Genomic DNA, 27,893 nt, shown 5'->3' on the forward strand with positions numbered 1-27,893 from the left:
TAGAAGCATTTGTTAAGTGGAATAGAAATAAATAATACAAAGAGATGCTCATGCTTTGTTGTTTTGCGTTCATTCAGACTGGCCTTATTGAATGCCACCTGTAGATATGTCTATTTTGGGGCAAAATTGGAGTAGATTTTGCTAGCAGGAAGGACAGCCAAACAGCAAACATCAACCTCAGTGTGTAAAATTGCAACAGGTGGGACCCAGGACGGGAGACCGTTGTCAGAAGACTCTAGAAATGTGAACAAGTGCTGGGGGGGGGGGGGGAGAGCACAGGAACGCTCTCTGCATTGGTGGCCTCTTTCTCCCGGACGCCGAGTGTGTTTGCACACATCTTTTCCCATTGATTGGTGGTTATGTGTTGTGGGGAGAGCCAGGCCTTTGAAGATTTCCCTGGTCAAAGACCAAGAGGCTTTTGTTTTGTTCTGCTTTAAGGCTTGGAGATGGGGGGGGGCTGAATTTTGCTTCATTTCCCTCCTCCCCCTCCCCCTTTTAACTTATTTATTTTTCAACGTGTTTTTGAAGTTCCCTTTTCTGGCACAACGGCCCTGGAGGTGGAGCAGCAGCAGCAGCAGTGCCTCTCCCTTTGCCTTCTAGGGGTTGGGGAGGGGAGAAGGCCGGGGCGGGCAGGGGGAGGAGAAGGAAGACTTGCTGGCTCTCTGGGAATGCGAGCTGTTCCCCCACTCTGTAAACAGCCGGTGACTCATTGCATAGCTATGGCTCTGGAGCGATGCGTCTGCTAAGCCATGCTGCGTGTGCGCGCCTTCCCCAGGATAGGGAGGAACGGTCTCCACTTGCCTTGCTCTCGGAAAGGATTCCCACAGAGACCCCCGCCCGCCCTCCCCTCCCTGCCCTGCACCCTGGCCTCGGCTGCCTGCAGGTGCCCTCTTCCTCTAAGGAGGGGTCCCAACCTTGAGCGGGCTCCTGGGCCGCCCCGCAACTGCTTCCAAACATGAGGGCAGGAGAGGACAGCTGTAAAGGAATGAACCAGGGTCTGGGAAAAGATTTGCAAGTCCAAGGTAATCCTCCTCTTGACACCCCCCTCCCACTCCTCTTCCTCCTCCTCCTCTGCTTTGCTGAGCCGCCTTTCCCCATTGCGTGGCTGCTTTTGAACTTTTGCACCTGGAGCCGCTGGCCCCAGGGCCCTTGGCTCCTTTGCAGGAAGCCAAGCACGGCATGGCCGCCTCCCCCCACCCCCAGCCCACACTCCCGGCTGTGCTTGTCCTGAATGACACTCTGTCATTCGAGCTGAGGTCCTTCCACGTGTGAAGTTCAGGCTGTTTGCATTCTAGGAAGCATCCAGCCGTGGATCAATCCTGACCGTTTTCGGGGAACAACAACAACAACAACACGCTTCTCTTTTCCTCTTGCTTTGCCTTCCTTTTCTCTCTCTTCTCACAGGGTCCCTGCTCCATTGGCAAGCTCTTCCTGCCTGCTCCAAACCTCAGTTGAGAATCTGGAAGGGGAAAAAAAGAGCCTTCTGCTGTTTCTCTTTCTGTACAATTTCAGCTCTGAAAGTTGAACAAGGCAGGATCTTAGGATGCTGCCCTGAGATTCATTGCTTTGGTTTGGCGTGTGCGGGGAGGGGGTGGGGGGGATGCGTGGGGACCGGTTTCCTTGGCTTGGTAAGCAGAAGGAGGCAAGTTCTCCGAAGGAAGCACCTTCCCTGCTCGGATGGGCTCATGGCTTCTCTGTTCCTTTAAAAACAAAGGAGGGGTGTGTGCGGGCGTTGCAGAGGTGTGGTCTTCAGTGGGGCAGCTGTGAGGGGCCGAGGAAGAAGGGCTGGGCGAGGGGATGTCCAGTGCCTGTTAGGAAACTTGGTTTGGCCCCTCCGCCTCCCAAGGCAAGAGCCACAGACTTCCAGTTTTGCGCCAATCCTTTGAGGATGAGGATGGTGAACGGTGCTGATTGGCACAAGTCAAGCCAGGAGCCACTCGGGCTGAGCCAGCCAACAACAACCCCCCCCAAACCTTCCCACCCATCCTCTCCCTCCCCCGCTTTCTCTTCTGCCCCCCCCCATCCTCTCCCCCTCCCTTCTCTTTCTGCCCCATGCGTCCTGACATGCCTGGATCTGTTGACTTCTTCTGTCACTCCCTCTCCCCCCTCCATGCCTTTGCACAGAGATGACCCAAAGTCATGATTTGCTTTTGGGCTTCTCTTGTTTCCATGGTTACCATCTCAGGGTTGGCTACTTTCCCAAGGTCACCATAGCAACTATCGGAAGGAAATCATGCTTGGGATGCTTTGGCTAGATGTCGTCTTCTCCTCTTTTTTTTTTATTGGGGGGGGGGTAATGATTAGAACTGTGTGACATTCTCTAGACGGCGCATGGAGGACCAGGGTCCCCACGGCCGTCATCCCAGCCTTGCTTGCTTCTTGGATGGACGGACGGGTGGCGGCCAGGGGAGGGAAGACCCTCCGGTCCGACGGTCTCCCATGTCTGGCACTGCAGCCTCCCCGAGCCCCGTGCTTCTTAGGCAGGTCAGATTTTCATGTTGGAGCCCGGCTGGTGTGGCCTAAGCTGGCGGAGGAGAAGGAAGCCACTGTGATGTCACAGCTGCATTGCCCTCTCCATCGGTGGTAGGTAGACGGCTCTCTGAAGCTGCTCCAAGGCTGTCATCCTTCTCCTCCTCCTCCTCCTCCTCCTCCTCCTCCTCCTCCTCCATGCGATGCGATGCAGGTAAAGGAGGTTCTGAGCTGAAGTCTAGACAGTCGGTCTCGGAAGTAGTTGAGAGTACCTGAGGTGAGCGTGAAGGGCAGCTGGAGAGAGCGCAGAGGGGCATCGGCTGCTGGGTTCCCTTCTCCCCTGTGCTGGGAGACCAGAGGGGGCTCTTCCTCCAGCCAGTGGGGGTGAGACGATGGCAGCCCAGTAAAGGAGAGCGGTGCCTTGTTTTCCTCGGCTCATGAGACGTCCCCCTCCCCGCTTCCTCCTCGCCTTCTCATCTGTCGATTCGGACTGGGGAGCAGCTTAACAGGTGGGGGGGCTGGGAAGAGGTGGGGGACTTTCCTGTCTTTTGAGGAGCCAGGAAGAGAAGATCGCTGGGTGGGTTGTTTGTTTTTGTTGTTTTTAACGATGACCGGGGGGGGGGGGGGCATGGGATGAGGGTGAAGTTGGGGTCGGATTTTGGAGGTGGCATTCTCCCGCTTTGGAGGAATAGCACCGAGAGCAAACTTGGGGCTCGCTTGGGAGGCTTGGAAAAAGGGAAACGGGCTTGGGGGGGGCGTTCGGAGCAGAATCTCTGGATGAACCGAATTCTTCTGGATCCAGACATTCCGTCTCTTGAAAACTCGGGTCTGGCGAGGGATCAAGATTCAAACGGCCATCTGTTTCCAAAGCCACGATGAGGAAACTGCCTTTCTGGGTGGCTGCCGGTGGTTGAAATGTGCCGTTAACGCTGGGAAGTCAGCTGAGGATTCAACAGGGTGGAAAGTCTCGCCTGGCTCTTGCAGTGCGAAAGTCGGGAAAAAGCCCATCCGAATCCTTCCGGAGGAGATGGGGAAGCTCGGCAGAAATCTTCATTCAACTCCTGCTGCCACCGTCCCTCGTTTTTTTTCCTCCTTTCATTACAACGTCCCAGGTTGGAAATAACAGAGACCGGGGAGAAGCGTTATTCTCATTCATTTGAAAAAAGAAGAAGAAGAAGAAGAAAGAAATGCTGTCGTTTTCATGAATTGCTTGACGAAGTCTCTTGCTTGTACCACAATTTGTTTAGCAACTGCTCAAAGTCACAGTGTTGCTGGAAAAAGTGACACGCGACTCTTTTTCACACACGCGACCATGGCAGCATCCCCACGTGATCGCAATTCAGACCCTTGGCAAACGTTTCATATTTGCGACGGTCACAGTGTCCCGGGAGTCACGCAATCCCCCGTTTGCGACCTTCGGACAAAGTCGATAGGGAAAGCCAGATTCACTTAACAACTGGGTGACTAACGTAACAACTGCAATGATTTGCTAAACGACGGTGGCAAGAAAAGTCATAAATGGGGCACAACTCACTTAGCAACCTAAATTTGGGGCTCCGCTGTGATCGTAAGTTGAGGACTACTGGTATGGATGGAGGAGAACGTTCCTATGGAAGTCCAGGGATCCTGAGACATTGGGGGTGGATCAAGTGAGGTGGGAGGTAAAGTTTAGAAGGCAGATTTTTTAAAAAGCAACCTCTAAGAAACATGGTGTGAAATAGCGTTGCCAGGATAGATGCCTGTCTCTGACACGCATAAAATGCATCATTCTTTTCTCTGAAGCTGATTCTTAGCCTGTTTTTTTTCTCTCTCTCTCTCCACCCCCCCTTTTTTTTCTTCTTCCTCCAGTTGCAATTTCTGAACAATTCTGTCCAGGTGACTGTATCCAGGTTATGACGACTAATCCAAAGCCAAACAAAACATTTAAGGTAAGGCTCAGTTGGATTTTTTTTTTAAGTGACATCTTCAGTGAACTGTTCAAGATGCCAACTCTTCAGTCTCCACTGCCTTTCTCCACCCCTTTTCCAAAAGCCGGTCTGTGCCCCAAAAGTATAACATGAGGGTGGCTTTATTTGGCCATCAGAAACCTTCTTTACTTTTAACAAAATCAATATGTTTCTAACTCTGGTTTGGTTATACAAATATTTTAAACACAAATTCCTCATCAGAGAGTTGGGGCACTGTAATGTTATGTGGGATTTATCTTGGGGATTGTTGTGGCCCGCCAGCAGCCAGCAGAGCTGGCAGCAGATTCAAGCAGTGAGGAGGTTGGGGAGGAAGCTGGGCCAGTCCTGGAGTCTGGGGAAGGCTCAGATGAGGGCTCTGTGTCGGAGGCAGAGAGGGGGCCAGGGCTGTCTGACAGTTATCAGCTGCCTTCGGAGTCAAACATCAGTGAGGCAGAAGAACATCTGGAGCCTGTTCCCAGTGTGTGCATGCACAGAGTTGCCAGACGAAGGGAACAACTAAGGAACAGGGGCTGACTTGGGAGTAAGGACACAGGTGGACGATGAATGGCCCCTCCCAGAGGAAATAAAAGAGGAGCGCAAGGGGAGGGGAGTTTGCAGGAGACAATCAGTTCACTTAATTGGTTTGTGACTCTCCGAGACTCCTTGCCAAATTTTGCAGATATCAGCCTGGCAGCTCTCCAAGCCAGAGAAGGTATGTGACCGTAAATCCTCCCTCGAAAGACTTTGCTGGAGGTGAAGGAGCAGAATTCACAGTCAATTAATAAAAGGTTTTTTTTTTGTCGGGACAAGGAGCCTGCTTCATGGTCTCGGGAAGCCTCGGTCAGAACAGAGGCCCAAGAAAGGAGAATTGATGCTATCTACAAAAATGATTGGATAAGAGAGCGCAGAGCCCAGAGCTGCATAACGGGCAGAGAAAAAGACTCACAAAAGAATCTTCCTAACTTTTCAGGCTGAAAAAGAGATGGCGGGAGATTCATACTTTCATATTTTCAAGATTCTATTAACGCAGCCTTCCAATAAAGTAAAATTAGCTCATGGGGGTCATGTTTCCTGTGTGGTCTGTCAGAGGGTTGACAGTTGGCTACTGGTGCTAATTACAGAAGCAAGTCAGTTACGGAATAACATTAATTTCTTCAAAATCATCATAACTGTAATGTTGAGCAACATTTTTATAAGTGAGGAGGATACTCCAAACGGAGGCTAAGAGGGGAATTGCAGGCACAAAATAGTAGTTTTAAGTCAAAGACAGTCACTGCATCTCATGGACATAAAAATGTAACTGGCTTTTGTTTCTTTCTCGATTCTTCCTCAAAATTCTAAAAAATAGCTGGATTCCTTCCTAGTGGTGGGTCTTGACAGTGAGCGGGATTTTGAACAATTGGGAGTTTGAGGAGACAGTGAGGAGGTTGGGGAGGAAGATGGGCCAATCCTGGAGTCTGGAGAAGGCTCTGATAAGGGCTCCGTGTCACAGGCAGAGAGCCGTCTGACAGTTATCAGAGTCAGACATCAGTGAGGCAGAAGAACAGCTGGAGCCTCTTCCCAGTGTGTGCATGCGCAGAGTGGCCAGACGAAGGGAAGAGCTAAGGAACAAGGGCTGACTCAGGAGTGAGGCCACAGGTGGACGATGAATGGCCCCTCCCAGAGGGAATAAAAGAGGAGCAAAAGGGGAGGGGAGTTTGCAGGAGACAATCAGTTCGCTTAATTGGTTCGTGACTCTCCGAGACTCCTGGCCAAGTTTTGCAGAGATCGGCCTGGCAGCTCTCCAAGCCAGAGAAGGTCTGTGACTGCAAATCCTCCTTTGAAAGAGTTTACTGGAGGTGAAGGAGCAGAATTCACAGTCAATGAATAAAAGGGTTTTTTGTCGGGACAAGGAGTTTTCGAAGCCTCGGTCAGAACACCTCAAACCTTGGCCACCTTAAGACTTGTAGACTTCAACTCCCAGAATTCCTCAGCCAGCATGTGAATTCTGGGAGTTGAAGTCTACAAGTCTTAAAGTGGCCAAGATTGGAGACCTCTGAGCCAGCGTGACATACTCACGAGCTTTGTCCTGTTGGTGTCCTTTAGGTCAAGGAGGAGTCAGGAGAAAACGCCCCGGTGCTGAGCGACGATGAACTCGTGTCGATGTCCGTGCGGGAGTTGAACCAACACTTGCGAGGTCTCACCAAAGAGGAGGTGATTCGCTTGAAGCAACGGCGGCGGACACTCAAGAACCGAGGCTACGCGGCCAGCTGCCGGATCAAGCGGGTGACCCAGAAGGAGGAACTGGAGAGGCAGCGGGTGGAGCTCCAGCAGGAGGTGGAGAAGCTGGCGCGGGAGAACAGCAGCATGAAACTGGAGCTGGACGCCTTGCGCTCCAAGTACGAAGCCCTGCAGACCTTCGCCCGCACCGTGGCCCGCGGCCCCATCACCCCTACCAAAGTGGCTGCCACCAGCGTCATCACCATCGTCAAGTCCGCCGAAATCTCCTCCAGCTCCGTGCCGTTTTCGGCAGCGTCCTAATGCCCGAGGAGGGGACAGAACCCACTGCCCGGCTAGAAGGGAGGACTTTGCAGAGCCCTCTTCCTCTCTCGAACCAGACCTCCGTCTTTCCCCCCCTCCAAAAAAGGAGCCAGCCAGCCACGTAGCGGCAGACTCTTCGGAAGGGAAATTCAACCGGCTGCTTTAGCTCTCGTTCAAGTAAGCCCTTTCCGGGGCTGAAATTGAAATTGCATATCCAGCTCGAGGAATCCGAAGGAGGCGTCTTGCACAGCTCTTCCTTGTGGCCTCCTTTTAAGTCCCAACCAACACGAGGTATCGAAGGAACGTGTGCTCAGTGAAAAATTTCAAACGGAAAACATGGTAGAATCATCGGGCCGTAGGAAAAAAACAATCTCTCTTCCTCCAGTTAGGAAAAAGAAAAGGAAATGGCAGCCCCGTCGTAGCTGTTCTTTATAGGTTGTGGGTGATCAAGGTTCTGGAACAGTGACTGCATCCAAATTTTCATAGCCCCCGGGTCTTTTCTCTCCAAAGTCAGAAAGCCTCAGCGAGTGAATGTCCACCTCGCCGTCTGGTTCCCTGGTGCTGCTCCGTCCCAGCTGGAGGTCCTTTTAGTCAGGGGGTCCAGCAACATGGAGCAGCATCTGCAATGCAAAAACGTCACTGGAGCTGCTTCCCATGACGTGCCTGTGAATAGGGTCTCCTTTTTGATGTTCTGGTGTGGCTTCCAAACAATACATCTCGGTCTGCATCATCATCATCCAGGTTCTACAGTATCATAGGGGTGGGGAAATGGGAAATATACGGAGGGAGAGCAGGCAGCGAGGGGCTGGATTTGTTGGCTAGGTTGTGAGGAAAAAAAAAGATAATTCACCAGAACTTATGGAAAAGGATAGTGCTATAAAATGATGCCTTTGAATCAGCCTCTTAGAAACATGAAAGCTTTGTAAATCAAAGACACGCCGGGGGGAAAAAGTGAAAGGGTTTTGGGTGTTTTTTTGGACAAGGAAGAGTCAAAAAGATATATGAATTCAACCCACAGCCTTGTCCATACTATTTCTGCTGCTGCGGCCCCCCTTATTTTGGTTCTCTTTAACATCAAGAGATGTCAAAAGGGAAAGCGCAGTAAAAAGCAGAAAGAATTAGGTCTAAACATCTGCAGGGGATTGGGCTCCTTAAGATAACGCTCGAAGATAATGAATTAGGCAGAGGGACACGGGAAGGTTTCAAAAGTGGTGCTTTCGGGGCGGGGGGGGGGCGTTGGAGACAAGTTAATTTGGACGTGGGTCTTGTGGTTCTGAGAAACAGAGAAAACCAGAGCGAGAAGGAGGGATGTAGGCTGCTGTCTGTATGTGTGCAAAGAATGAGAAGTGCAGGTAGACTGAGTTTGCTCACACTTGAGAAAAGAGTGTCGGCATGGAGAGCAGAGAAGAGAGAAAGAAAGCCGGCGTGTGGATTGATGGAAAAGGCAGAGGAATGAAGGATGGTTAGAGTTGGGTTGTCAGTGAGGGATGACAGAGAGAAGGGAAAGAAGGCTGGGGAACATGGAGTTGCGAGACGAGTAAGTTGCCCTTTCAAAGTCCTTTTGTACCTTTTTGTAAGGTTTCTAGAGGAAAGAAAGGTTCAATGTGAGAACCGAAGCCTCAGAGAAAGGTCTCTTCAGATGGGTCGGTAATGAAATCCCCCCTCCCCCGCCCTTTCTGCTTGGCTGAAGTCAACCCACCAGAGAGAAATTTCAAATTTTCTACTGGGGAGGCAACATTGACATGGTTTTTTGCCTCACCCATGTCCTGTGGCGATCCAGGACTGATCCTTGTTGCCCAGCCGTCTTACATATTTGCATCCCTCGACTTGTCAAACGTGTCCCCTCTTTTGGGGCTGGATTTGAACAGAAGACCTTGTTTCCCCAAATGCTACTAGTTCCTGTGGTGTTTTCTTGGGGTGTCTTAAAACTCCCACTTACGTTCCCTTGCAGATAATACCGGTAGATTGTAACCTCTCTTCTGTGGGTGCGTTCATTAATTGAAAGCAAATAAAGAAGAGTAGCTGGCCCATAACCTTGGCGTAGGTGTTGGCGGTAGGTGCATCCTGGGTGGAGTTACTAACACTGTGAATATAGCACTGGTGGTAGTTGGGTGCATGGACAGCACAGATTTTGTACCACATCTTCAGCACAGGGAGACTTCTTGGCACTTAATGCCCTTCAGTGCCATTCAGTAGTTTAGTGACGAGGAGGGGGCTAATTTTGACTGCCAGATCAGGAAGAACGAGCAAAGCTAATGGCTATGTGTCCACTTTGTTGGCTTCAGATTAACTCACATGGGAGGGGGGTGTCTCCCTCCGGCCTCCCCCTACCCCTCTTGAAGACCAGTTAACGTCTGGTGTTTATCCTTGCTGCTTTGGACTCCCTCACAAAAAGTTTGAGGAAGAAAACGAACTGAGTTGCTTTTTGTTGTTTTTCTCTGAAAACGTCCTTTGGAACCCCCCGGGGTCTCTGCAAGCTTCCCGAATCCTTCAAAGCAGAGGAAGGGGTTAGATTGCACTGTCTGAGTTTCAGAAAATAAATGCCAGTGGCCCAAGTGGGCATAAGAATGTCGGAAATGTCCTATCCTCTTCTCTCCCTCGGGGGCCACCTGGAAGCTGAACTCTGGAAAACGAGGGGCGAGTTAAATGGGCTCCACAAAGAGGGAATAAATGCTTAGAGGTGCCTTCCCTGACCTGGTGTCCCCCAAATGCGTCTCGCTACAGCTCTCCTTGGCCCCTAGTCAACAATGGCCATGATGTTCCTAGCTCCTGGTTGAAAGCTTCTACCTCCGAGGAAGACAAGGGCTCTTCATGAAGAAAACTGCCCCGTCCATCCTAAATTATAGTGGTGCTCTTTCTGGATTGGCTGAGTGTCGATTGCCCTGCAGCTCCTGAATCTAGCTTGGGCCTCCCTTTGCTACGCCAAGTTGAGGCTCTCCTTATTTCTGGTGTTGGATGGGCAACCCTTGGTCAGCTCCAGAAGAGGTCCCCATTTTTGTGTGATGCTTCCTCGTAACTGAGAAGTCTTCCCCTCGCCCATAATTTTAGGAGGTGGTCAAGCAATAACGGACTTAGGAATAATGTGATGGGAGGTGCTTTGGCAACTGTAGACCCACTGAAATTCTTGAGTGCATCCAAGGGAGCTCCAACCACAGCATCCGCTAACACCATCGTGGTGGCTTTGAGTTGGTAAAAGCTGCAGGTGGGTTTATCCCTAGAGAGTTGCACCAGGTTTTTTTTCTCCTGCTGTGGTCACGCCCTCTCACACTGTCCATTGACCAATCTCTGTGCACTTTCTTCCTAGCAGCTGCGAGCCCCTCGGCCACCCCTGTCACATGTGGGTGCCCCATTGAAGGGGAAGCCAATGGCTGATTAGACGATAAGGCCGTTGCACAGGACGAGAGGGTAGTTGGACTAACCCTCTGGCAGGGGAAAACATCTCTAAGGGAAAGAGTCCTCTTGACCTCCAAATGTGGTCATCTTTGCTGATTTTTGGAGAACGGGGAGTCGCTTCTGTGGGGTAAAAGCATCTCCCCCACCCCCCAGGTTGCTGTCCATTTCCCTTGCAATCAGGCGTCGAAAAAGCTTAAATCAGAATTAAAAGCTGTTGATACCATAGTCATGGTAGGTAATCCATATTGGATGTCAATTTAAGGGCCACTTGGAAATATTTGAGAGACATATGCATATAGATACAGATATATGTGTGTGTGAGTGTGCTTGTATATATATATGATTATATATATATATATATATATATGATTATATATATATATATATATATGATTATATATATATATATATATATATATATATATATGATTATATATATATATATATATATATATATATATATATATATATATATATATATATATATATATATATATATATATATATATATATATATATATATATATATATATATATATATATATATGAATAAAATATATACATTTTACCATACAGGTTCTTTTTGTAAGAGATACGTGTAATATTGTTGGTTATCTTATTTAAATCTAGCTATATACCAGTTTCCAAAATAATAAAAAAAAAGGATAGGAGGGATCTAAGAATTGGGGTCTGCCTGCTTTCTATGCAGGGGTCTCCAACCGTCTACGCTTTAAGACTTGTGGACTTCTGGGAGTTGAAGTCCACAAATCCTAAACTGGCTCAAGGTTGGAGATCCTTGCGTTGATGGAAGCTCGGAGCCTGGAAGTGTTTTTCTCTCCCCAATCCTCCTTCCAGAAGGACCAGGAGGGGAGCAGAACACCCCAAGAGAGCCAGAGAGCAGATCATCCCCTTTCTTTCGCCCTCTTCCTTTTTGCCCCCTGTCTTTACAGACTCTGCTCACCACAAAGCTTTGGAAATGAAACACAGTCCCGCGTTGTGTGCAAAACCACTGCCGCCTGTTACACATGCACATTTTTCTTTTTCTTCCTTTTCTTTTTAAATGCCATTTTCCATCAGCTTCCACTTCTCCCTTTCCTGCTTCTTAAATCCCTGGGAAGTTTTTTGGGGGTGGGGTGAGGGAATCCCGCTACTGGGAAGACCAGCGTACTGTGGCTTCAAATTAGCGTTTTTTCAAAGTTGACTGCTTTAAGATGGGGGGGGGGCAGGGATGGGACTTCAACTCCCAGAATCCCCCAATCAGTTATGCTATGCTGGGGAATTCTGGGAGTTAAAGTCCCCACCCCCCAATCTTAAAGCAGCCGAATTTGAAAAACCCTGATTTAAACAATGCTAACGTGGTGGGGATAAAGGAAAGCTTCCTGGCGTACCATAAACTAGCGTATTAGATGCAAATAACGCTTGGCACTTCTCTTAGATGCTAGTTTTTTTTATATATGTATATAAGTAGAGATTTTTTTTTTTTTTTTAAATCTCTCCCATGGATGATACGGCTGAAAATTCTTGGGTTGGTTCAGCCTCTTGTCACCCAAGACACGTGATCATCCTTGGACAATTGAAAGCTGATTAACTCGGCTTACCCATTAGCCTGGAAGGATGCGTTTGGATACCAAAAAGGCACAGCACACAACAGATTGACTCTCCCCAACGGAGGGAATTTTTCTCTGTATTTATTCCAATTGTATTTTTTTGGCTTTAAGTTGCAAAGCTGCCCAGAGTCGATTTGGAATTGGGCCTCTGTCAAATCAAATAAGGGATTGCATCTTAATGGTGTGTGTGAAACCAAAGCACTCATCCATAGAAAAATCAGAGGAATTTAATTTATTTTAAGCAAAGAGGTTTTCTTATAAGATGGCTTTCTTTCCCCTACCACCCCTCTTCTCTCTCTCTCTTTTTGCGTTACTACATGCTTTGGAAATTTAGCATGTTTTTGTTGCTGTTGACTGACCTAGTATTTCTCTCCTTGCATCATAAAATTATATTTTTAAAAAAATGGATGGCAGAAAAAGAGTTTTATTTATCTCTCTTTTTTTCCTCCTCTGGATTTTTGCAGCTCAGATCCAAAAGCTTTCATCACGAGATCATTCTACTCTGGTTTCTGCAAACTTAATTTTGTTTCGGTATTTATTTTTGTGTTGCTTTTTTATTATGAAATAAATTATTGACATACCAATTAATGTGGGTGCCTGTCCCACGAGGCCTGTGATGTCTGTCCGTCCGTCTGTGTGTGCGTGTGTCCAGTCCATTTTCATTTGACACCCTCTTCCCCCCCCCCCATGTTAATTTATTGCTGTAAATTTGAAGCTGCAACCGTTGTGGCTTTTTGGTAACCTTTCCAATAAAGCATCTTCTGGTTTCAGATTGGATCTTGTCTGTGATCAGAGTCTTTGATAGTCAGGGGGCATATAAGTTCAATGTATTATTATTAGTAGTAGTATTTCAAAGCTTTATCTATTACGGGGGTTTCCAAACTTGGCAACTTTTAAGACTTCTTGTCTTCAGCTCCCAGAATTCCTCAGCCAGTATAGCCCACAAAGTTTTCAGGTTTGGAGACCGCTGATCTAGTACAGTTGGTTCTTTTTTCTAACTTGGCAGATTTTAAGAGGACTCCAATTCCCAGCATTCCCCAGCCCACATGCTTTATGATGAGCAAACCTCATGGTAGCAAGGGAATTCTGGGAGCTGAAGTCCACACCTTCTTAAGGTTGCCCAAATCTAGCAGTGGTTTACATCCTCTCTGGATTTTAAAATAATTTTTCAGGCAGCAATAAGTGTCACATTACTATATCTGCCAATAAAAAAATATAGAGGAATTATCAAACTCTGGTCAACATCCAGACAACCATTTGCAGAAGTGAAGTAAAACTTTTGCTGTCTGTCTGAAGATGGGAAGACAGCCACAAATTCTGGGTTGTGCCAAACAAATCTCAAGATTGCAGAAGGCGAGAGGAACATGACATTCCTGACATCAAGAAGGCTGGAGTACAAGTAGGAGCTGCACTGCAACTGCAGCATAGGCCAGAGTTCGTCATTGCTATTTTGCATTTGACAAGCCATAAAAATCCTCTACCTTACATCAACGGAGTGCTGCTTCCCTTGTTTTCAATTATGAACTACAGCACCAGTGAGGAACCATACAGGCCATCCCAGATTCAACCCAAATGACCACTGGATCAGTGCCTTCTCTGACTCTTGGAATACTCTCAAAAAGTAAATTTGTCAGCATTAGACTGTATTACAAATGTTTTTATAATTATTATTTTTTTGAAATGTACAGATTGACATGAGATTCATCGGGATCCTCCAGATAGAAAGAAGTACGTCATATCGACACATTCACACTTTCAATGTAGTGCAATGCCTCTTTTTCCAAGATGAGGTCACAATTCCTCTGACATCCAAGGTGCGTTCTAGGATTAGAAACTTCGAAAGCCTCCGTGCCACTTCATAAAGGAATCTGGCGCTATAATTCCTCACCCTGCTGCAGCACCTTACGTTGGAAAGAAGAAAAGTGTGCTTTTATTTCTCTGGGGCTCTGAGCTATTGATTCCCAATCCCGGTGGATTGGATCCACAAAACAAAAAATTTAAAAAAGGAGGACAATGGGAATCCGCTTTCAGTGGGATGGAGCTGCAATTGCTGAATGAAAATGTTGATTTCATCCAATTTCGTCCATTTCTTACATTGCCTTGTTCCTTCTCTGCCAATCATCAGTATTATCTCCATGCATTGGGAATGGGAGGAGCTGCGTCCCTCGAGAAATTCTGTGTTGCCCCTCGGGCTGCCCCAGGACCAACAACCAGTGCATCAAAAACTCCTGGGAGTTTCTGCCACCCACCACAACAAATAAGGGCAGATCTGGCTGTATTTAGGAAGGTCGACCCTACGTCTGGGGAGGGGTCTTCCCTCAATAGCTCATTGAGAACAAGAACGAGACACCTCGGTTGCTTCGTTCAACAAGGCCGTCTGATTCGGTTGGCTGGAGCGAGGCAGGAAGCCCTCTTGAATCCATGAACTCTCCTTCCTTCCAGGCGCCTCTTCACAGCTTGTCTTCGGAGACGATGAGCATCCGTTTCTCAAGACTCTTCGTCTTCTTGCTCTGCGAGGTCTCTGCTGGAGGACTCGCGTGGCCGTTCTGTCCGAGCCCTCCTCCCGTGTCCTGCATGGATTGCTGCGTGTATTGTTGGTAGGTCGGGGAGAAATTGTGGATGGCGTCTTGGACGATATCTTGAGGGCTCATCGTTTCCTTCAGCCCGCTAGAAATGCTTTGCAATGGGGCCAGGCCTGCTAGAAGAAAAAGGGAAGAGAACCGATAAGCAGGGGTTTTTTTTCCCCTTCAAACATGCCAACTGTTCTGATCGAGGCTTCCCAAGAGCCTGAAGCAAACTCCTTGTCCCGACAAAAAAAGCCCTTTTATTAATTGACTGTGAATTCTGCTCATTCGCATCCAGCACATCCTGCCTACCTTCTGTATAACTGGCTCCCTTGAGTCAAGTTACCTGTGGTGCTTTCCTTTTTCTCTCGGTACACCTGGCAGGTAAAAGCGTAACGGAGAGCAATGGAAGCGAACAGCATTTCAATACAGATGATGAAGTTCTGGTAGCCAGCCGCAACGGTGCCAGCTCCCACCGTCTTCCCGTCAATGATCTGAACTTCTGGGATGACCCCACATTTCTCCAAGATAGCCAGGAGCATCCCTGAAAAAGAGGAATGGTTGCAAAGCATGAGCAAGGGTTCGGAAGTGCATTTTCCACAGGTCCAGGAAAATGTCTGAAGGAACCTAGGTCATTGTCCCATACCAGAATTCCTCAAAATTGCAAGATTCCACCGAGAGGCTTTTTTAAAAAAAAATACAGACAAATTGACAAAACACACTAGCAACATCTACACACAGGGCTTGCTCCAACCTAGTTTTCCTCTACTTTGGGAGTGGGAAGGATCCACAAAAAAATAAAGAGAGTCTTCCTAGAACTAGCTAACATTTCTTGCAAGCTGATACTTCATTTAATATTTATTTCCCAAGGGATAGAGACTTCTCAAGGCTTTTTGCCCTGCAGGTGTGAGTCTTTCAAAATCTGGAGCTCACCCTAGAGTCCTAGACCTTCGGCATCGCTACCAATGAATTAGCTCCCTCAACTGAAATATCAGCTCAAGGGAGTTAGATTTCCTCAACTTTGCTTTTTCCCTCCAACCACGGAAGGAGCACCTTCTTGTCTCTCTCCCTGTGAAATGATAGCCAAAACACATTAAATTGACAGAGCCGTGTTTCTCAACCTTAGCTGTGTTAAGAATGGGTGGGCTTCAACTCCCAGGATTGCTGGGGGATTCCAAGAGTCCCTCTCTCTGAATGAACAATGGCTAAGATTGAGAAAGACTGGAGTTCGCCCAGGAGAGCAAAAGGGTTAATAGAGAACTGAGGTCTCCTAGTCCAGGACTTCCGCCCTCTCCACCCATGACAGGAAGTAGAGCCACTCGCCTTGCCAAAAGGAGAGGAAGATGACCGCCTTGATGGTGAGAAACTTCAGGACTGGCTCAAAAGGCCTCAGGAGATCCATGGTGGCGAAGTAGAAGAGGAAGAGGGCGTAGAGGGCCAGGCTGACCGAGAAGTTGTAGATGATGCTGATGTAGAGGTATCCACTGTGGATGCTGGGGAGCAGAGTGTTGACAGAGGCAGAATTCCTCCCTTCCCAAGCCTGTTTCCCCCTTTTCCTCCCCATCCCCTCCATTCTCACTTGAAATCGCCATCGTGGTACTTCCCAAACGCTTGGAGAACGATGGTGAGGATGGCCATGACTGGTTTGACGATGCAGAACTGCAGGGTGGCCTAGGAGGAAGCCAAGAAACGGCTCCAGTGAAACCACCCAGCCTCTGTGCCTCTGTTGTCACCTAACCCCTTAATCCAGACCTCACATTTTGGGTCCAATCTAGGATGGGCAATCTGAGATCCTCCACAAATGCCCCCATCACCCGTGGCTGTCACTAGGAGCGATGGAAGCTGGTGGGTGTCCAGCTTTCCAGGAAAGCAACAGATTCTCCATGCTAAGATCCCATCCCCAAAGTCTGAGTGTCTTTGGGCAACAACTGTCACTGTTCTGACCGAGGCTTCCCAAGAGCATGAAGCAAACTCCCGGTCCCGACAAAAGCCCCGTTTATTCATGGACTGTGAATTCTGCTCATTGACATCCAGCAAAATCTTTCAAGGGAGGATTTACAGTCACAGACCTCATCTGGCTTGCAGAGCTGCCAGGCCGATATCTGCAGAACTTGGCCAGGAATCTCAGAGAATCACGAACCAATGAAGCGAACTAATGGTCTCCTGCAAACTCCACTCCCCTGTCTCTCCTCTTTTATTTTCTTTGAGAGGGGCCATTCATCGTCCACCTGTGGCCTTACTCCCAAGTGGACCCTTGTTCTTTAGCTGCTCCCTTTGTCTGGCCACTCTGCGCATGCGCACACTGGGAACAGGCTCCAGCTATTCTTCTGCCTTTCTGATGTCTGACTCCGAAGGCAGCTGATAGCTGTCAGATGGCCCTGGCCCCCTCTCTGCCTCCAACACAGAGCCCTCATCAGAGACTCCAGGACTGGCCCATCTTCCTCCCCAACCTTCTCACCGCCTGAATCTGCTGCCAGCTCTGCTGGCTACTGGCGGGCCACAACAGCCTCCCAATTTCCCTCTACACCTATAAAGGCAGGAGAAATGCAAATATTTCACACAAAACAGGCAAAATTTTTCCTTGGAAAAAATGAACTGAAATTGAGACAGGTTTTGCGGGGGAAATAAATGAAGGCAATGGCTTCCTTGGAAGCACCATGGATGACAGAGAACCGATCATGTATGAGATGTTCCTCACCTGCTTGCAGAACCGGAGAAACCCAATGGAGTAAGACATCCCTCGTAGACAGCAAGTCCCGTAGAGACAACTAGAACTAAGAAAAAGCGGAGCCATACATCAGCCCAAGCGTGGGACCTTAAGGCTCTATGCTGGGTGTGAAATACTGCCAACTGTAAGCAAGAGCTAGAGATACCTCAGCGATGGTCAACTTACACAATGGGCTTCCCTCGGATTTCCGCCATGATGGTACTTTCTCCTCCAAGATATTCAAAGCAGAGGCTCAGGAAGCTGTAAATGACAAATGCTGCACACATAGCAAAAAGGGAGAGAGGGATTATTTATTACATGTTCATCCCACCTTTATTACTTGGTAAGTAACTCAGGACAGCAAAATATATATAATCCTCCTCCTCCCTCTTTTTCCTGCAACAACTCTGTAAGAGTGTAAGGTGTGCTCAGCTGAAAGAGGGACTGGCCCAAAGTCACCCAGCCGACTTTCATGCCTAAGGCAGAACTAGAACTCACTGTCTCCTAGTGATTGGCCCAGAGTCACCCAGCTGGCTTCCATATCTTAGATGGAACTAGAACTCACTGTCTCCTAGTGATTGGCTCAGAGTCACCCAGCTGACTTCCATACCTAGGGCAGGACTAGAACTCACAGCCTCCTGGTTTCTAAACCAGCACCTTAACCACCACACCAAACTGGCTCTCAAACATACGCAGAACTCAACATGATGGCAGAAATTGTGACCAATTTCCACTCGATTTTAAATAGGACTGCCTTTAATCTGTGCATGTCTAAATCCATACAAATTGGGCTGCCCTTCCTGGCCACACTCTGGAAGGATTGCGTAAAACTTTGCCTTGGAACCTGGGACCCTTCAGCTCAGTTAATGACCGAATGGCAGCCTCCACGCCCACCTGTCTGGGCCGTTCTCCAGGGGCAGCCGTGAATCCCAGCCTCACCTTCGTAGCAGTCCCGCACCGAGTCGAAGTAAACGTAGTACTGGTGGCTGCCGATGAGCAGGAGGCTAAGCCAGGAATCGAAGGCATAAATGGGGACGATAAAGAGAATCCGGATGATGTAACGCTGCTCGTTGGGAATGGTGTAATTTTTCAGGTGCAAGAAGATCTGAGAGAAGAGAAGAAGAAGGGAAGACACACAGAGCCAGTAAGGATCAATGTGCTGTAGCTAAGTTTCGTGATGATGTAGTTGCTTGTATTTGTCACATCCGAAGACAGTCTTAAGACCAACCCAAAAGAGCTTCAGGAGCTGGAGGACACAAATACCACACATATCTGCTTGTGTGGCCTTCAACCTGGTGTTGGTCCCAAATATGCTTTTTCAAGAGGCAACTGGACTTTCTGGTTTTTCTTCGGAGATGTTTGCTTTCATCCAAGAAACTTCTTCAGCTCTTGAGCCGAAGCAGAGCTGAAGAAGCTTGTTGGATGAGAAGCGAAACGTCTTCAAAGAAAAACCAGAAAATCCAGTTGCCTCTTGAAGAAGCACCTTTACAACCAATGTGTCCTGGAGGACGGAGAATCTCCATAGACCTTGAAGAAGAAGTTCTGAAGAAGCTTCTTGGATGAGAAGCCAAACGTCTTCAAAGCAAAAACCAGAAAGTCCAGTTGCCTCCTGAAAAAGCACCTTTAGGACAACCATGGACTGGAGGACGGAGGCCCTCCATAGACACAGCCTGGCATTAGCTAAAGCTTCAGGTCTCCCAAACCTTCTGGCTTCTAAGCAGCCATGGGAAATCTGGCCTTCCAAAAATGCTTCAGCCAGCATGGTTGGTGGTGCAATACTAAGAGAGAGACTTCTGTAACTTCCTTCTTCTAAAGGAGACACACTCTGGGTAGAAACCACAAGCGAACAAGCAGCCAGCAATGAAAAGAGGGTTAGATCTTGCCGGGGTGGGGGTGATGGACATGACTTCCATCGTTTTTCTATAAAATAATCAGAATTGAAATAGAATATCCTAGTCCAGGGCTCAGCAACCTGTGGCTCTTTCGTCACTCTGCTGCGGCTCCCAGTTGCTCAAAATACACGTCACAAGCGCCAGTGTGCGAGACCTGCTGGCACCTGATTTATTGAGCTTTTCAACCTCCCGGTAGGCCAACCATGGATGAATCCAAGACAAGAAAAGTTCCAGAAGAAAATAGAACATTTAATTCAACTACATATGCTAGTTTTGTGGCTGCTCAGGAAATAGTCAGCAACGGGAAGGTTTTTGTGTCTCCAGGTGTTTTCTGTGGGAAATGGGCCCAAAGGTTGCCGACCCCTGTCCTAGGCTAATATTGGCAGGCTATAAAGACTTATCTCCAGAGAAAACCCTATGAAGCACGATTCAAGTCCTCCGTGGCCACTAGAAGCTACGAGGACTTCTACCCCTATAGCCTTGTCTGATGGCACATGAAGCATGACCTGATCCAACAGCCATAACTTTTGACAACCTTTCCCCAAGGTGATGCCTTGCACATGTGGACTACCCCCTCTCCCATCTTACACAGCCACCTGGAAAGATGGGAGTCCCCACAGGCCCATGCAGCGCTACCGCCCACCTGGTGGAAAGTAAGGATCAGGGCCGTCCAGACGAAGAGTCCTGAGATGGCTTTTGCCGTGGATGTGGTCAAAAAGAGGGATTGCGTCTCCTGGGAGTGATTCTGATCAGCCCTTAGCTGGGAACTGTCCTCCACAATTACATGGCCGGAGACCATCGGCGGAGAGAATAACTGGAACGAGGTAGCCACCATGCTGGAGGTCAGGAGCTTTTCCGGGGCGGGAGAAGACTGGTTGGCGTGTATCGTGGTATTCATCTGCTGGAGACGAGAGAGCAAAGGTGAAAGTGTTAGGGAGGAGCGTTGCACGAGGAAAATTGCCCTGATTGGGAGGAAAGATCAAGGTGAACTGCTGAAGAGAAGCAGATTATTCATCACATCCTCGTACAGTTCTTCCATCAGGCTCAAGTGATCAGTGACAGGAGCTGAACTCTTCTGGCTGCGGAAGAACGCTAAACTGATGACGTGTTTTACCCAGCCCCCTCATCTCCTACGTTCTCTTTTTCATCTCTTTTGTCCCTACCTGCTAGTGTTCTCTCCCTTCCCCAAAGAGTTCTATGGGGCAGTTCCAACCTATGGGGTAAGGTAAAGATAAAAATTCCCCTCGCACATATGTGCTTGTTGTTCCCGACTCTATGGGGCGATGCGCATCTCCATTTCAAAGCCGAAGAGCCAGCGCTGTCCGAAGACGTCTCCGTGGTCATGTGGCCGGCATGACTCAATACTGAAGGCGCACAGAACGCTGTTATCTTCCCACAAAGGCAATTCCTATTTTTCTATTGCATTTTTAAGTGCTTTTGAACTGCTAGGTTGACAGAAGCTGGGACAAGTAATGGGAGCCCACTCTGTTAAGCAGCGCTAGGGATTTGAACCGCCAAATGCCGAGTCGACCTGTCTGATCAGCAAACTCAGTGTCTTAGCCACTGAGCTACCGTGTCCCTACTAGTCTATGGGGTAGGCCAGTCCAAAAGAGATTCAACAAGCAAACTTCCCCAGCAAGGGAGAATTGCAATTCACATCCAACAAGTGAAATCCTACTCAAACTAAATGCTAGGTGACTTTGGTCACCCTCCTACATATTGCAAATTTCTTGGCTTTGAGTTACAGAAATGGATAGTCCTCACGATTACAGGAGTAACAGCTGGAAGCTTAAAATTATCCCATCATCCAAAAAAAAAACCCCATGTCTGGCCAAGATTTGAAGCATCCGACATCTTTGCCTTGTTAGAATACTTTGCCCATCTGATTAGCAAGTGCAGGATTATATTTGCTTTAGCTGAAACGCTCCTATTTGAACAGACCACTGCATCCTGTTTTTCTCACTGTGGAGAGGGTTTTTGCATGCCTACCTTTAATACTCTGAGCAAAACAGCAGATATTTTACACACAGCCTACTGTAGCTGCCGATGATGCAGCTGCTTTAAAGAGCCATGGACATGGGCACCATAGCGTTGCAGACGGAGGTGGCATTCAGCAGGTTCTGATCGGTTCTGGAGAACCGGCAGCGGAAATTTTGAGTAGTTTGGAGAACCAGTAAATACCACCTCTGACTGCCCCTGCCCCCATCTATTCTCTGCCTCCCGAGTCCCAGCTGACTGGGAGGGAATGGGGATTTTGTAGCATCCTTCCCCTGCCACACCCACCAAGCCATGCCAGGAGAACCAGTAGTAAAAAAAATTTTTGAATCCCACCACTGGTTGCAGAGCCTTGACAGTTACATTAACAGTATACCTTGTATTTTAAATTAGAAAGTCATATGTTGCTCAAAAGTTTAGTAATTGTTATATTTCCTAATTGTTGAGGTTAAAAGGTGGGGGGGGGAGAGGGAAACCTCCTCTTCCTCATTTCTATTCGACAGAATAGAAACTACAATTTCTTTTTTTTTTTTTTGACTTGAAAGAACCCAGAAGGATAAACCAATGGTTACTAGAAGCACAAAGGTCTTTTCAATTCTGCACCTCCCATTTCTCTTCTTAATGCCAGGAACTCCTTGTTTGCAAAGTCCAAGCAAAGCTTTGCTTGCAAACTCCAAGAAAGCAAAGTAATGTGTCCAAGCTTCCAGGACTAAATGGGGGTGGAGTTTTGTACATCTGGGATATTCTGACTTCTCTTTCCTAGCATCAAACTAATAATATACTTGTATTTTTAGGGAGCTGTTCAGAGAGAGAGCCCTGAACTGACACATTAGCTAGCCATATCTTACATTTCTCCCACCTTCTATTCTAGGCATTAAGACATACATATGCGTGCACTCCATTTCTTTTTTCCCCAAGAAAGGCATTCATTACAAAAATAACTTTATGACAGACAAGAAACTAAGGATAAAGACCAACTGCTCCATTTTATCAATCTTTGCTTAGTTGAGCCGTAGTAAATTCTGCCCCCCCTATCTTAGCTGGCCAAATGATATCAGCCTCCTATATTGAAATTCTGTAAATCTGAATAAATCTTTTCGCAAGAGGCTTAGGGCGACCACGCCATCTGCCTTTTTCAGCCCAAAGACAGCTCCGAGGTGTCATTCCTTCTCCCCTAACAAACAATCCTAATTTTTCTAAGCTTTCCCATTGTCAACTGCCCCTACCATTCACTTTAGGGGAGCATTAGAATAGAATGGCTTTTTATAGCGATTCTGTAAGCAAAGCAACTGGATCACTTGAGCTTTAAGGCTGCCTTCTTGCACAGAATCTAGAAAAAGTTGCACCATTATGATGTTTCCTCATCTAGTGACTGCACTATAAATCTGGAAAGTTTCGTGTGACTAAAACAAAGTCTTTTGAAAAGAAAAGGACATTACGCTATGATATTCCCTTGGAAAACCTCAACCTAATTTTCTTCCTGTTGTTGCAAGGATGGCAAATTTCTTTCTGAAAAGACGCACTAGTGCTTCTACTATTTTAAGTCACCTGCCCCATTTTAAGGGCTTCTATTAAAAATAATTACATTTTTAATAAAGGGGCAAAGGCAAACTTTTTAATTAAAAAGGGTGCCCATTTCCCTACAGCGTAAGAGTGATGAACAGATCAAGCTGTTAGGAGCCAATTACAGCGTATCTGTAATTAAGAAATGCTTTGGCTAAGATTCATTTATTCATCCTAGGATTTAAAAGACAAAAGGCGCCCCATTCTAAACTCAAGGCAGGAAACAATTAAAATATCCTAGTTCAGCTTCTGTCTGAATATATACTATAAAGATGGACCAGCCCATGACTGGGTAAGGGGCCATTTATTTAAGCTGGTGACATCACCACTACTCAAATCTCTTCACAGTTCCTTAATTAAGATTATCATAATATATAAATGAAGAGAAAGACAGAGAAAGAAAGAAGAGAAAAAGAAAGAAGAAAAGGAAAAAGAAATGTAGGATAAAGGGGAGGAAAGAAAAAAGCATTGACTTCCAACTTTTCAGTGCAGTAAAGTACAAAAAATTACAGCTTCAACTTTTACAACCTTAGTATTTCTATGCCAATGTATTAATCAGCAGATCATAGAGACAAGATTTTTTATGTCTCACTAATTTCACCCAAATTTCAAAGTGATTTCCAGGTAGAAACAAAAGCAGATAGATTTTCTCCAATTAAAACAGTTCGTTTTGCCATCTCTGCTAAACATCCTTTTTATTCTTTCCGTGTTCTTTTTCTTTTTTAAATCGAATTCCCAACATTTAATTTGGCTTCAACGCAAGGGACACGATGAGCCTAGAAAACTTACCATTTCAACCGTTGAAAGCAAAGAGGAAAACCTTTCCTGTGCCAGTTGAAATGTCCACCCCCTCCCCTAACTTACGACTTCATCCCCTGGTTTTGCCAATTAACCGAAGTTTTTAGATGTTCCGTTACCTATTTGATGGATCCAGTTCTTTCCAAGCCAAAGGACCGGCTGACAAACGGCTCCTCTCGTGAGCTTTCCAGACACACAAATCTTTGTTATAGTTCCACCTGCTTTATTTATGCCCTTTTCAGCTACTGGGAGACTCCAGGGCAAGACACATGCTTCCTCACCCCCGTGGGGTAGACGATGCAAGCGTGGTCTTAGGCTTACAAGTACACGAGAGCCTAAAAATATGTCTCTCCCTACTCCTAGGAGGGGGGAAGGAAGGTAGAGGGATTCAAGGATCTGAGGAGCAACCCCTGCTGATGTTGATTGGTTGGTTGAGCAGTTCCTCAGACAGAAGCTTTGAGCTCAACCCCAGTAACCACAACATTGGACGATGCAATGAAGTTATGCAGATTATTCCAGCCATCAGCTGACCACCAGGATTCTTCCCAAGCTCAGTTGTCCTGTTCAGTCAACATTTGGCTCTTCTCTGACCACTGGAGCCAAGGAAGGAGTTTCGGAGGAGGGAAGGAAGGTAGAGAGATTCAAGGATCTGAGGAGCAACCCCAGCTGACGGGTACACACTGGTACTATCACAACATCAAACATTAACCAGCCTGCGAAGAAGGTCAAACTGGTAGGCAGGGAAAGGAAGTTTGCCAAGGACCCGGATAGCATTCCCTTCTTCCTTGTTGGTTTTCCAAGAACACAAAGTAGTTCTACCAGCTAGGAAAGAGACGAAAGCTACTTTAAAAGAATAAATAACCCAAACAGACCCTCCACGCTAGAAGAAGTGGATGGAGATATGTTGGAAGCTTCTGTGAAAAAAAAAAGTTTTGAAAGTCCCAGAAGTTCTCTGCCTTTTCTCCTCTTAAAATGGATTCTTATCTGTTCCCCTAAATCTACTTTCGGAGTGGCAGGAGTTTCTAAGGGAGCCTAGACCACGAAACCCAACTGGATAAAGAGAATTTATCAAATTTGCCTGCTTGAAACACGAGCAATTCTTGAACAGGTCAACTGTATCTCCAGAGATATTTTGGAAGGACAAAAAAAAAAATGGTCCAATAAGATTCAGCCTAGCTCAAAACAGCCTCTACCAACTCCCCTGCAATGATTCTTCTCTTTTTTTAAAAAATAGCTTATATTAAACATTTTTACCTTTAAAAACAGGGAGGGGGAACACAACAACAACAACAAAAGAAAAACCAAGACAACCATAACAATAAAAAATAGTTTTACAGCCTTCTGTATTGGCATTGTAGTTCCACCATTCTACATTGCCTTCCTATCGATTTAACTTCTGTAATAACAGTTGCACCAACACTTGTAATAATACGAATTGTTCATATCCCCATTAAATTTCCATTGTGGTCAACGCTTTTTTGATAGTAATTAGTAACTTTGATTCATTTTTATTCAATACTAGTTTAGAGATGTAACGTTTCTTAAGCACAACCAGGCGCCGGCTCCCTCGTTCACAACCGCCTCGCTTACCCACGGTCTCAGCTGTGGCCGTAAACCGAGGACTTCCTGTATCCTGGACGTTATTCGCGCTGCCGAGGGAAGCGCCCTTCCGTGCCAAGGTGGGGAGGTATTTCGGAGGAGCGTGCATCGCTCACCTTGGCCCAACGCAAACCTGTTGCGTTGCTTTACTGGTGGTCTGTGGCACCAGAGCCCGCTGAGCCGGTGCTGGGAGCCTCGGAAGCCCAAGCAGCCGCTTCTCACCTACTGTCAGCCGGATTCTTCCCCTGTGAGCAAAGCAGGTGGGGCGGAGCTCCACCCAGGGGCCTCTGTTTATTCGGAGCGAAGGGCTGAGCTTAGTGGCTCACTGGCTAAACAAGCCAGTTTAGCTCAACTTGCTCCTTTAACCGCCTGGGGCAGGACTGGGCCTTTAGCACCTCCTTGCTTAATCAGCAGCAAGCAAACACCTCAAGGGTTTTATGGGGGGGGTGGAGGAGGCAAGGGGACTGGCCTCTTGGGGCCCTGAACACACACACACACACACACACACACACACAGACACACACCGATTCCTGAAGGCTGCTATAAGATCCCTCCTTCCGGTTGGCTCAAGTGGGACCTGTGGTTTGCTTGAATCAACATCAGCAACAATATAATTTGCAGAGACTGTTGCTAGGAATCTGTATTTCCCATCCTAGATACCAGGAGAGGGTGAGTCCTACTTCCCTCCCTTAGGCAAAGAAGCCAGCTAGATGACCTTAGACCAGGGGTGTCCAAACTTGGCAACTTTAAGACTTGTGGACTTCAACTGTAAATGTACAAGAATGCAGAGGTGGAGAGACATCACTTAATCTAAATATTTGCTCTGGTGTCCAGGGGCCACAGAATCAACAGTCTGAGTTCAGAATATTGGGCTTCCGTCTAATGCCATCATAATCCTCAGTCCTTGTTTGGGACGTCCGAGGAATCGACTTTACTCAAAGTCTATTGTGTGAAGACAGACTGTGGGATTACCGTATTTTATCTTTCGGTCTGATCTGCTGCTAGATTCATTCCGTAGGCCATTCTTTCATTGTAAAAACATGGCCAGGGTCCTCAACACCAGATTTTATTTTTAATCTTGGGGCATTTTATTTTATTTAAATGTTTTTATTAAACAGTTTTCCCCTCCATTTTTTAATATCATCTTTGCAACATTTCCACATCGGTAAGCCTCCATTATATTCTTTTTATCCGTACATGTATATCTGTATATCTATATCTATATATCTATTCTATATCTATATTCTATATATCTAATCTCTCCATCTAATCTCTCACACCCACCCTTGTATCGTCTGTCTGTCTGTCGTCTGTCAATCAATCAATCATCTATCTATCACAATCACACCCACCCACCCACCCACCTTTCTATCATCCCTCCACCCACCCACCCACCTACCTACCATCTATATTCTCTCTTCACTCTCTCCTCTCTCCTTTCTCCCTTAAAGAGTGTGCAGTACTTTTTCAAATAGCCTCATTCTGTCCTCCCTGTTAAGAAGACTCGTTTCCCTTCACAGTCAACGCTTACCCTCTGGAAATAAATCAACCAAAGTAAAAATAAAGAAGGTCCATTAAAACTTTCAAACCTTGGAAAGCCGGGCCACGTAGACCTGCCTTACCTCGGTCCTGGAGCTCGGTTTACCTTCGTGGTTCTGAAAAGCAGAGAAGACGGTGTGAGTCTCCTCCGGGTGGGCGAATGTACCCTTACCCTTCCTACGCGGTTGCTCCCAGACCGATACAAAAAATCGATTTAAGGCTCTGAGCCAACCCGCCGCCAACTTCACCCCGTTTCACGTCTTCGCTCCCTCCACCGACTCGTCTCGGTCCCAAACCAAGCCTGGAACTCACCTGCCCGGCATCCCGAAAGTTGCGGCCGCCGATTCCTCTTCTCCCCTGGAGGGGACCCCGATATTTGCGCTGAGAAGGGCAGCCTGCGAGTTTGCGCGAGTTCCCGTGCTTTCCTCGGGCCGGAGCGCCTGGGGACGCCAACTTCTCTCCCTCCTCCGCCCGGCCGTCCCCTTGCCTACCTGTGCTACCTGCCCGTTCTCCGGCCCAGGAAGCGGCTGTCCCACCTGGCGCGCCTTCCCGGCCGCTTCTTCCTTGCTTTCTCAGCCGGCTGCCCGGCAGCACCTTCCCCGGAGACTCCTCCTCTTCCCGCTCCCTGCCCAGCTCAGTGGGGTGGGGAGGCGGCAGGCTTACCTTTACCGCCCTCCCTTTACCGTGCTCCTCTGGGCACCGGGACTCGTGCCAAGTGATCTCTGGCCAGGGCGGGGAGGATTTGCGCGCCGCTCGCTTGCTGAATCTGCGCTCCGTGGCTCCGCTCTAAGCAGGAACGGGCGCTTGGAGGGCTTCCCCCACGCGTGAATCCAACCCATCTCGTTGGCAAGCGGGAGTTTGTTCTCAGGACAAGAGTTGGAAGGGGCCTTAGAGGTCTTCTAGTCCAACCCCCTGCTTAGGCAGGAAACCCTACACCACTTCAGACAAATGGCTGTTCAACCTCTTCTTAAAAACGTCCAGTGTTGGAGCATTCACAACTCCTGGTGGCAAGTTGTTCTCACTGTCCGGAAATTTCCACCCATTGCTTCTTATTCTACCCCTAGGTGCTTTGCAGAATAGCTTGACTCCCTCTTCTTTGGGGCAGCCCCTCAAAAGTTATCCTGTCACTCATAACCAAAAAAGCCATGCATTCTTCCGCAGGGCAAGGGGTTGGAATAGAACAGGGCACAGCAACTGTGGCAGTGATGGTGAACCTTTTCGGCACCGAGTGCCCAAACTGCAACCCTCGCGCATGCGCCGAAAACCCAAAGACCAGCTGCCCGTTGCGCATGCAAGTGCCA

General features: G+C 47.6%; 2 protein-coding genes across 13 annotated transcripts in view; one reads left to right on the plus strand and one right to left on the minus strand.

Annotated features, from left to right (window-relative positions):
• MAFK (MAF bZIP transcription factor K) overlaps positions 1 to 10,689 on the plus strand; it is a 15,121-nt gene extending 4,432 nt beyond the window's left edge. Inside the window, exons 1-3 of one of the 3 annotated variants that reach the window (XM_081965767.1) lie at positions 721 to 1,022; positions 4,318 to 4,397; positions 6,501 to 10,689. In XM_081965767.1, coding sequence (XP_081821893.1) covers positions 956 to 1,022; positions 4,318 to 4,397; positions 6,501 to 6,935 — 582 coding nt within the window. In that variant the 5' untranslated portion in view covers positions 721 to 955 and the 3' untranslated portion in view covers positions 6,936 to 10,689. Of the gene's footprint in view, positions 1 to 720; positions 1,023 to 2,954; positions 2,979 to 4,317; positions 4,398 to 6,500 lie in introns of those variants that run through there. The other 2 variants (XM_081965769.1, XM_081965768.1) reach the window with 2 other exon arrangements.
• A 1,649-nt stretch (positions 10,690 to 12,338) lies between these two features.
• TMEM184A (transmembrane protein 184A) lies at positions 12,339 to 27,359 on the minus strand. Of its 10 annotated transcripts, none has more exons than XM_081965637.1 (10): positions 26,905 to 27,359; positions 26,643 to 26,708; positions 19,742 to 19,999; positions 18,146 to 18,311; positions 17,393 to 17,483; positions 17,198 to 17,273; positions 16,079 to 16,170; positions 15,823 to 15,992; positions 14,846 to 15,043; positions 12,339 to 14,633 (listed from the first exon to the last, which is right to left on the minus strand). In XM_081965637.1, the coding sequence occupies exons 3-10, from the start codon at positions 19,994 to 19,996 to the stop codon at positions 14,386 to 14,388; spliced, it is 1,296 nt and encodes a 431-aa protein (XP_081821763.1). In that variant the 5' UTR covers positions 19,997 to 19,999; positions 26,643 to 26,708; positions 26,905 to 27,359; the 3' UTR covers positions 12,339 to 14,385. The 10 variants fall into 10 exon arrangements, with proteins under 10 accessions (XP_081821763.1, XP_081821771.1, XP_081821766.1 ...); XM_081965645.1 differs by having other exon boundaries at positions 12,339 to 14,630; positions 26,676 to 26,708; positions 26,905 to 27,190; XM_081965640.1 differs by having other exon boundaries at positions 19,742 to 19,996; positions 26,676 to 26,708; positions 26,905 to 27,187.
• Positions 27,360 to 27,893: the final 534 nt, after the last annotated feature.

Source organism: Natrix helvetica, assembly GCF_964273705.1.
Source record: "Natrix helvetica genome assembly, chromosome: 13".
Lineage (NCBI taxonomy): Eukaryota > Metazoa > Chordata > Lepidosauria > Squamata > Natricidae > Natrix > Natrix helvetica.

What these genes read in the sequence shown, in the direction of transcription:
- TMEM184A (XM_081965637.1), bottom strand. Translation starts at nt 19,996, where the DNA reads ATGAATACCACGATACACGCCAACCAGTCTTCTCCCGCCCCGGAAAAG. An exon ending in ATCCGAGGGAAGCCCATTGT is followed by an intron (nt 17,274 to 17,392) that starts GTAAGTTGACCA and finishes GCTTTTTCTTAG; the next exon opens with TTCTAGTTGTCTCTACGGGA. An exon ending in TTCTCCGGTTCTGCAAGCAG is followed by an intron (nt 16,171 to 17,197) that starts GTGAGGAACATC and finishes GCTTCCTCCTAG; the next exon opens with GCCACCCTGCAGTTCTGCAT.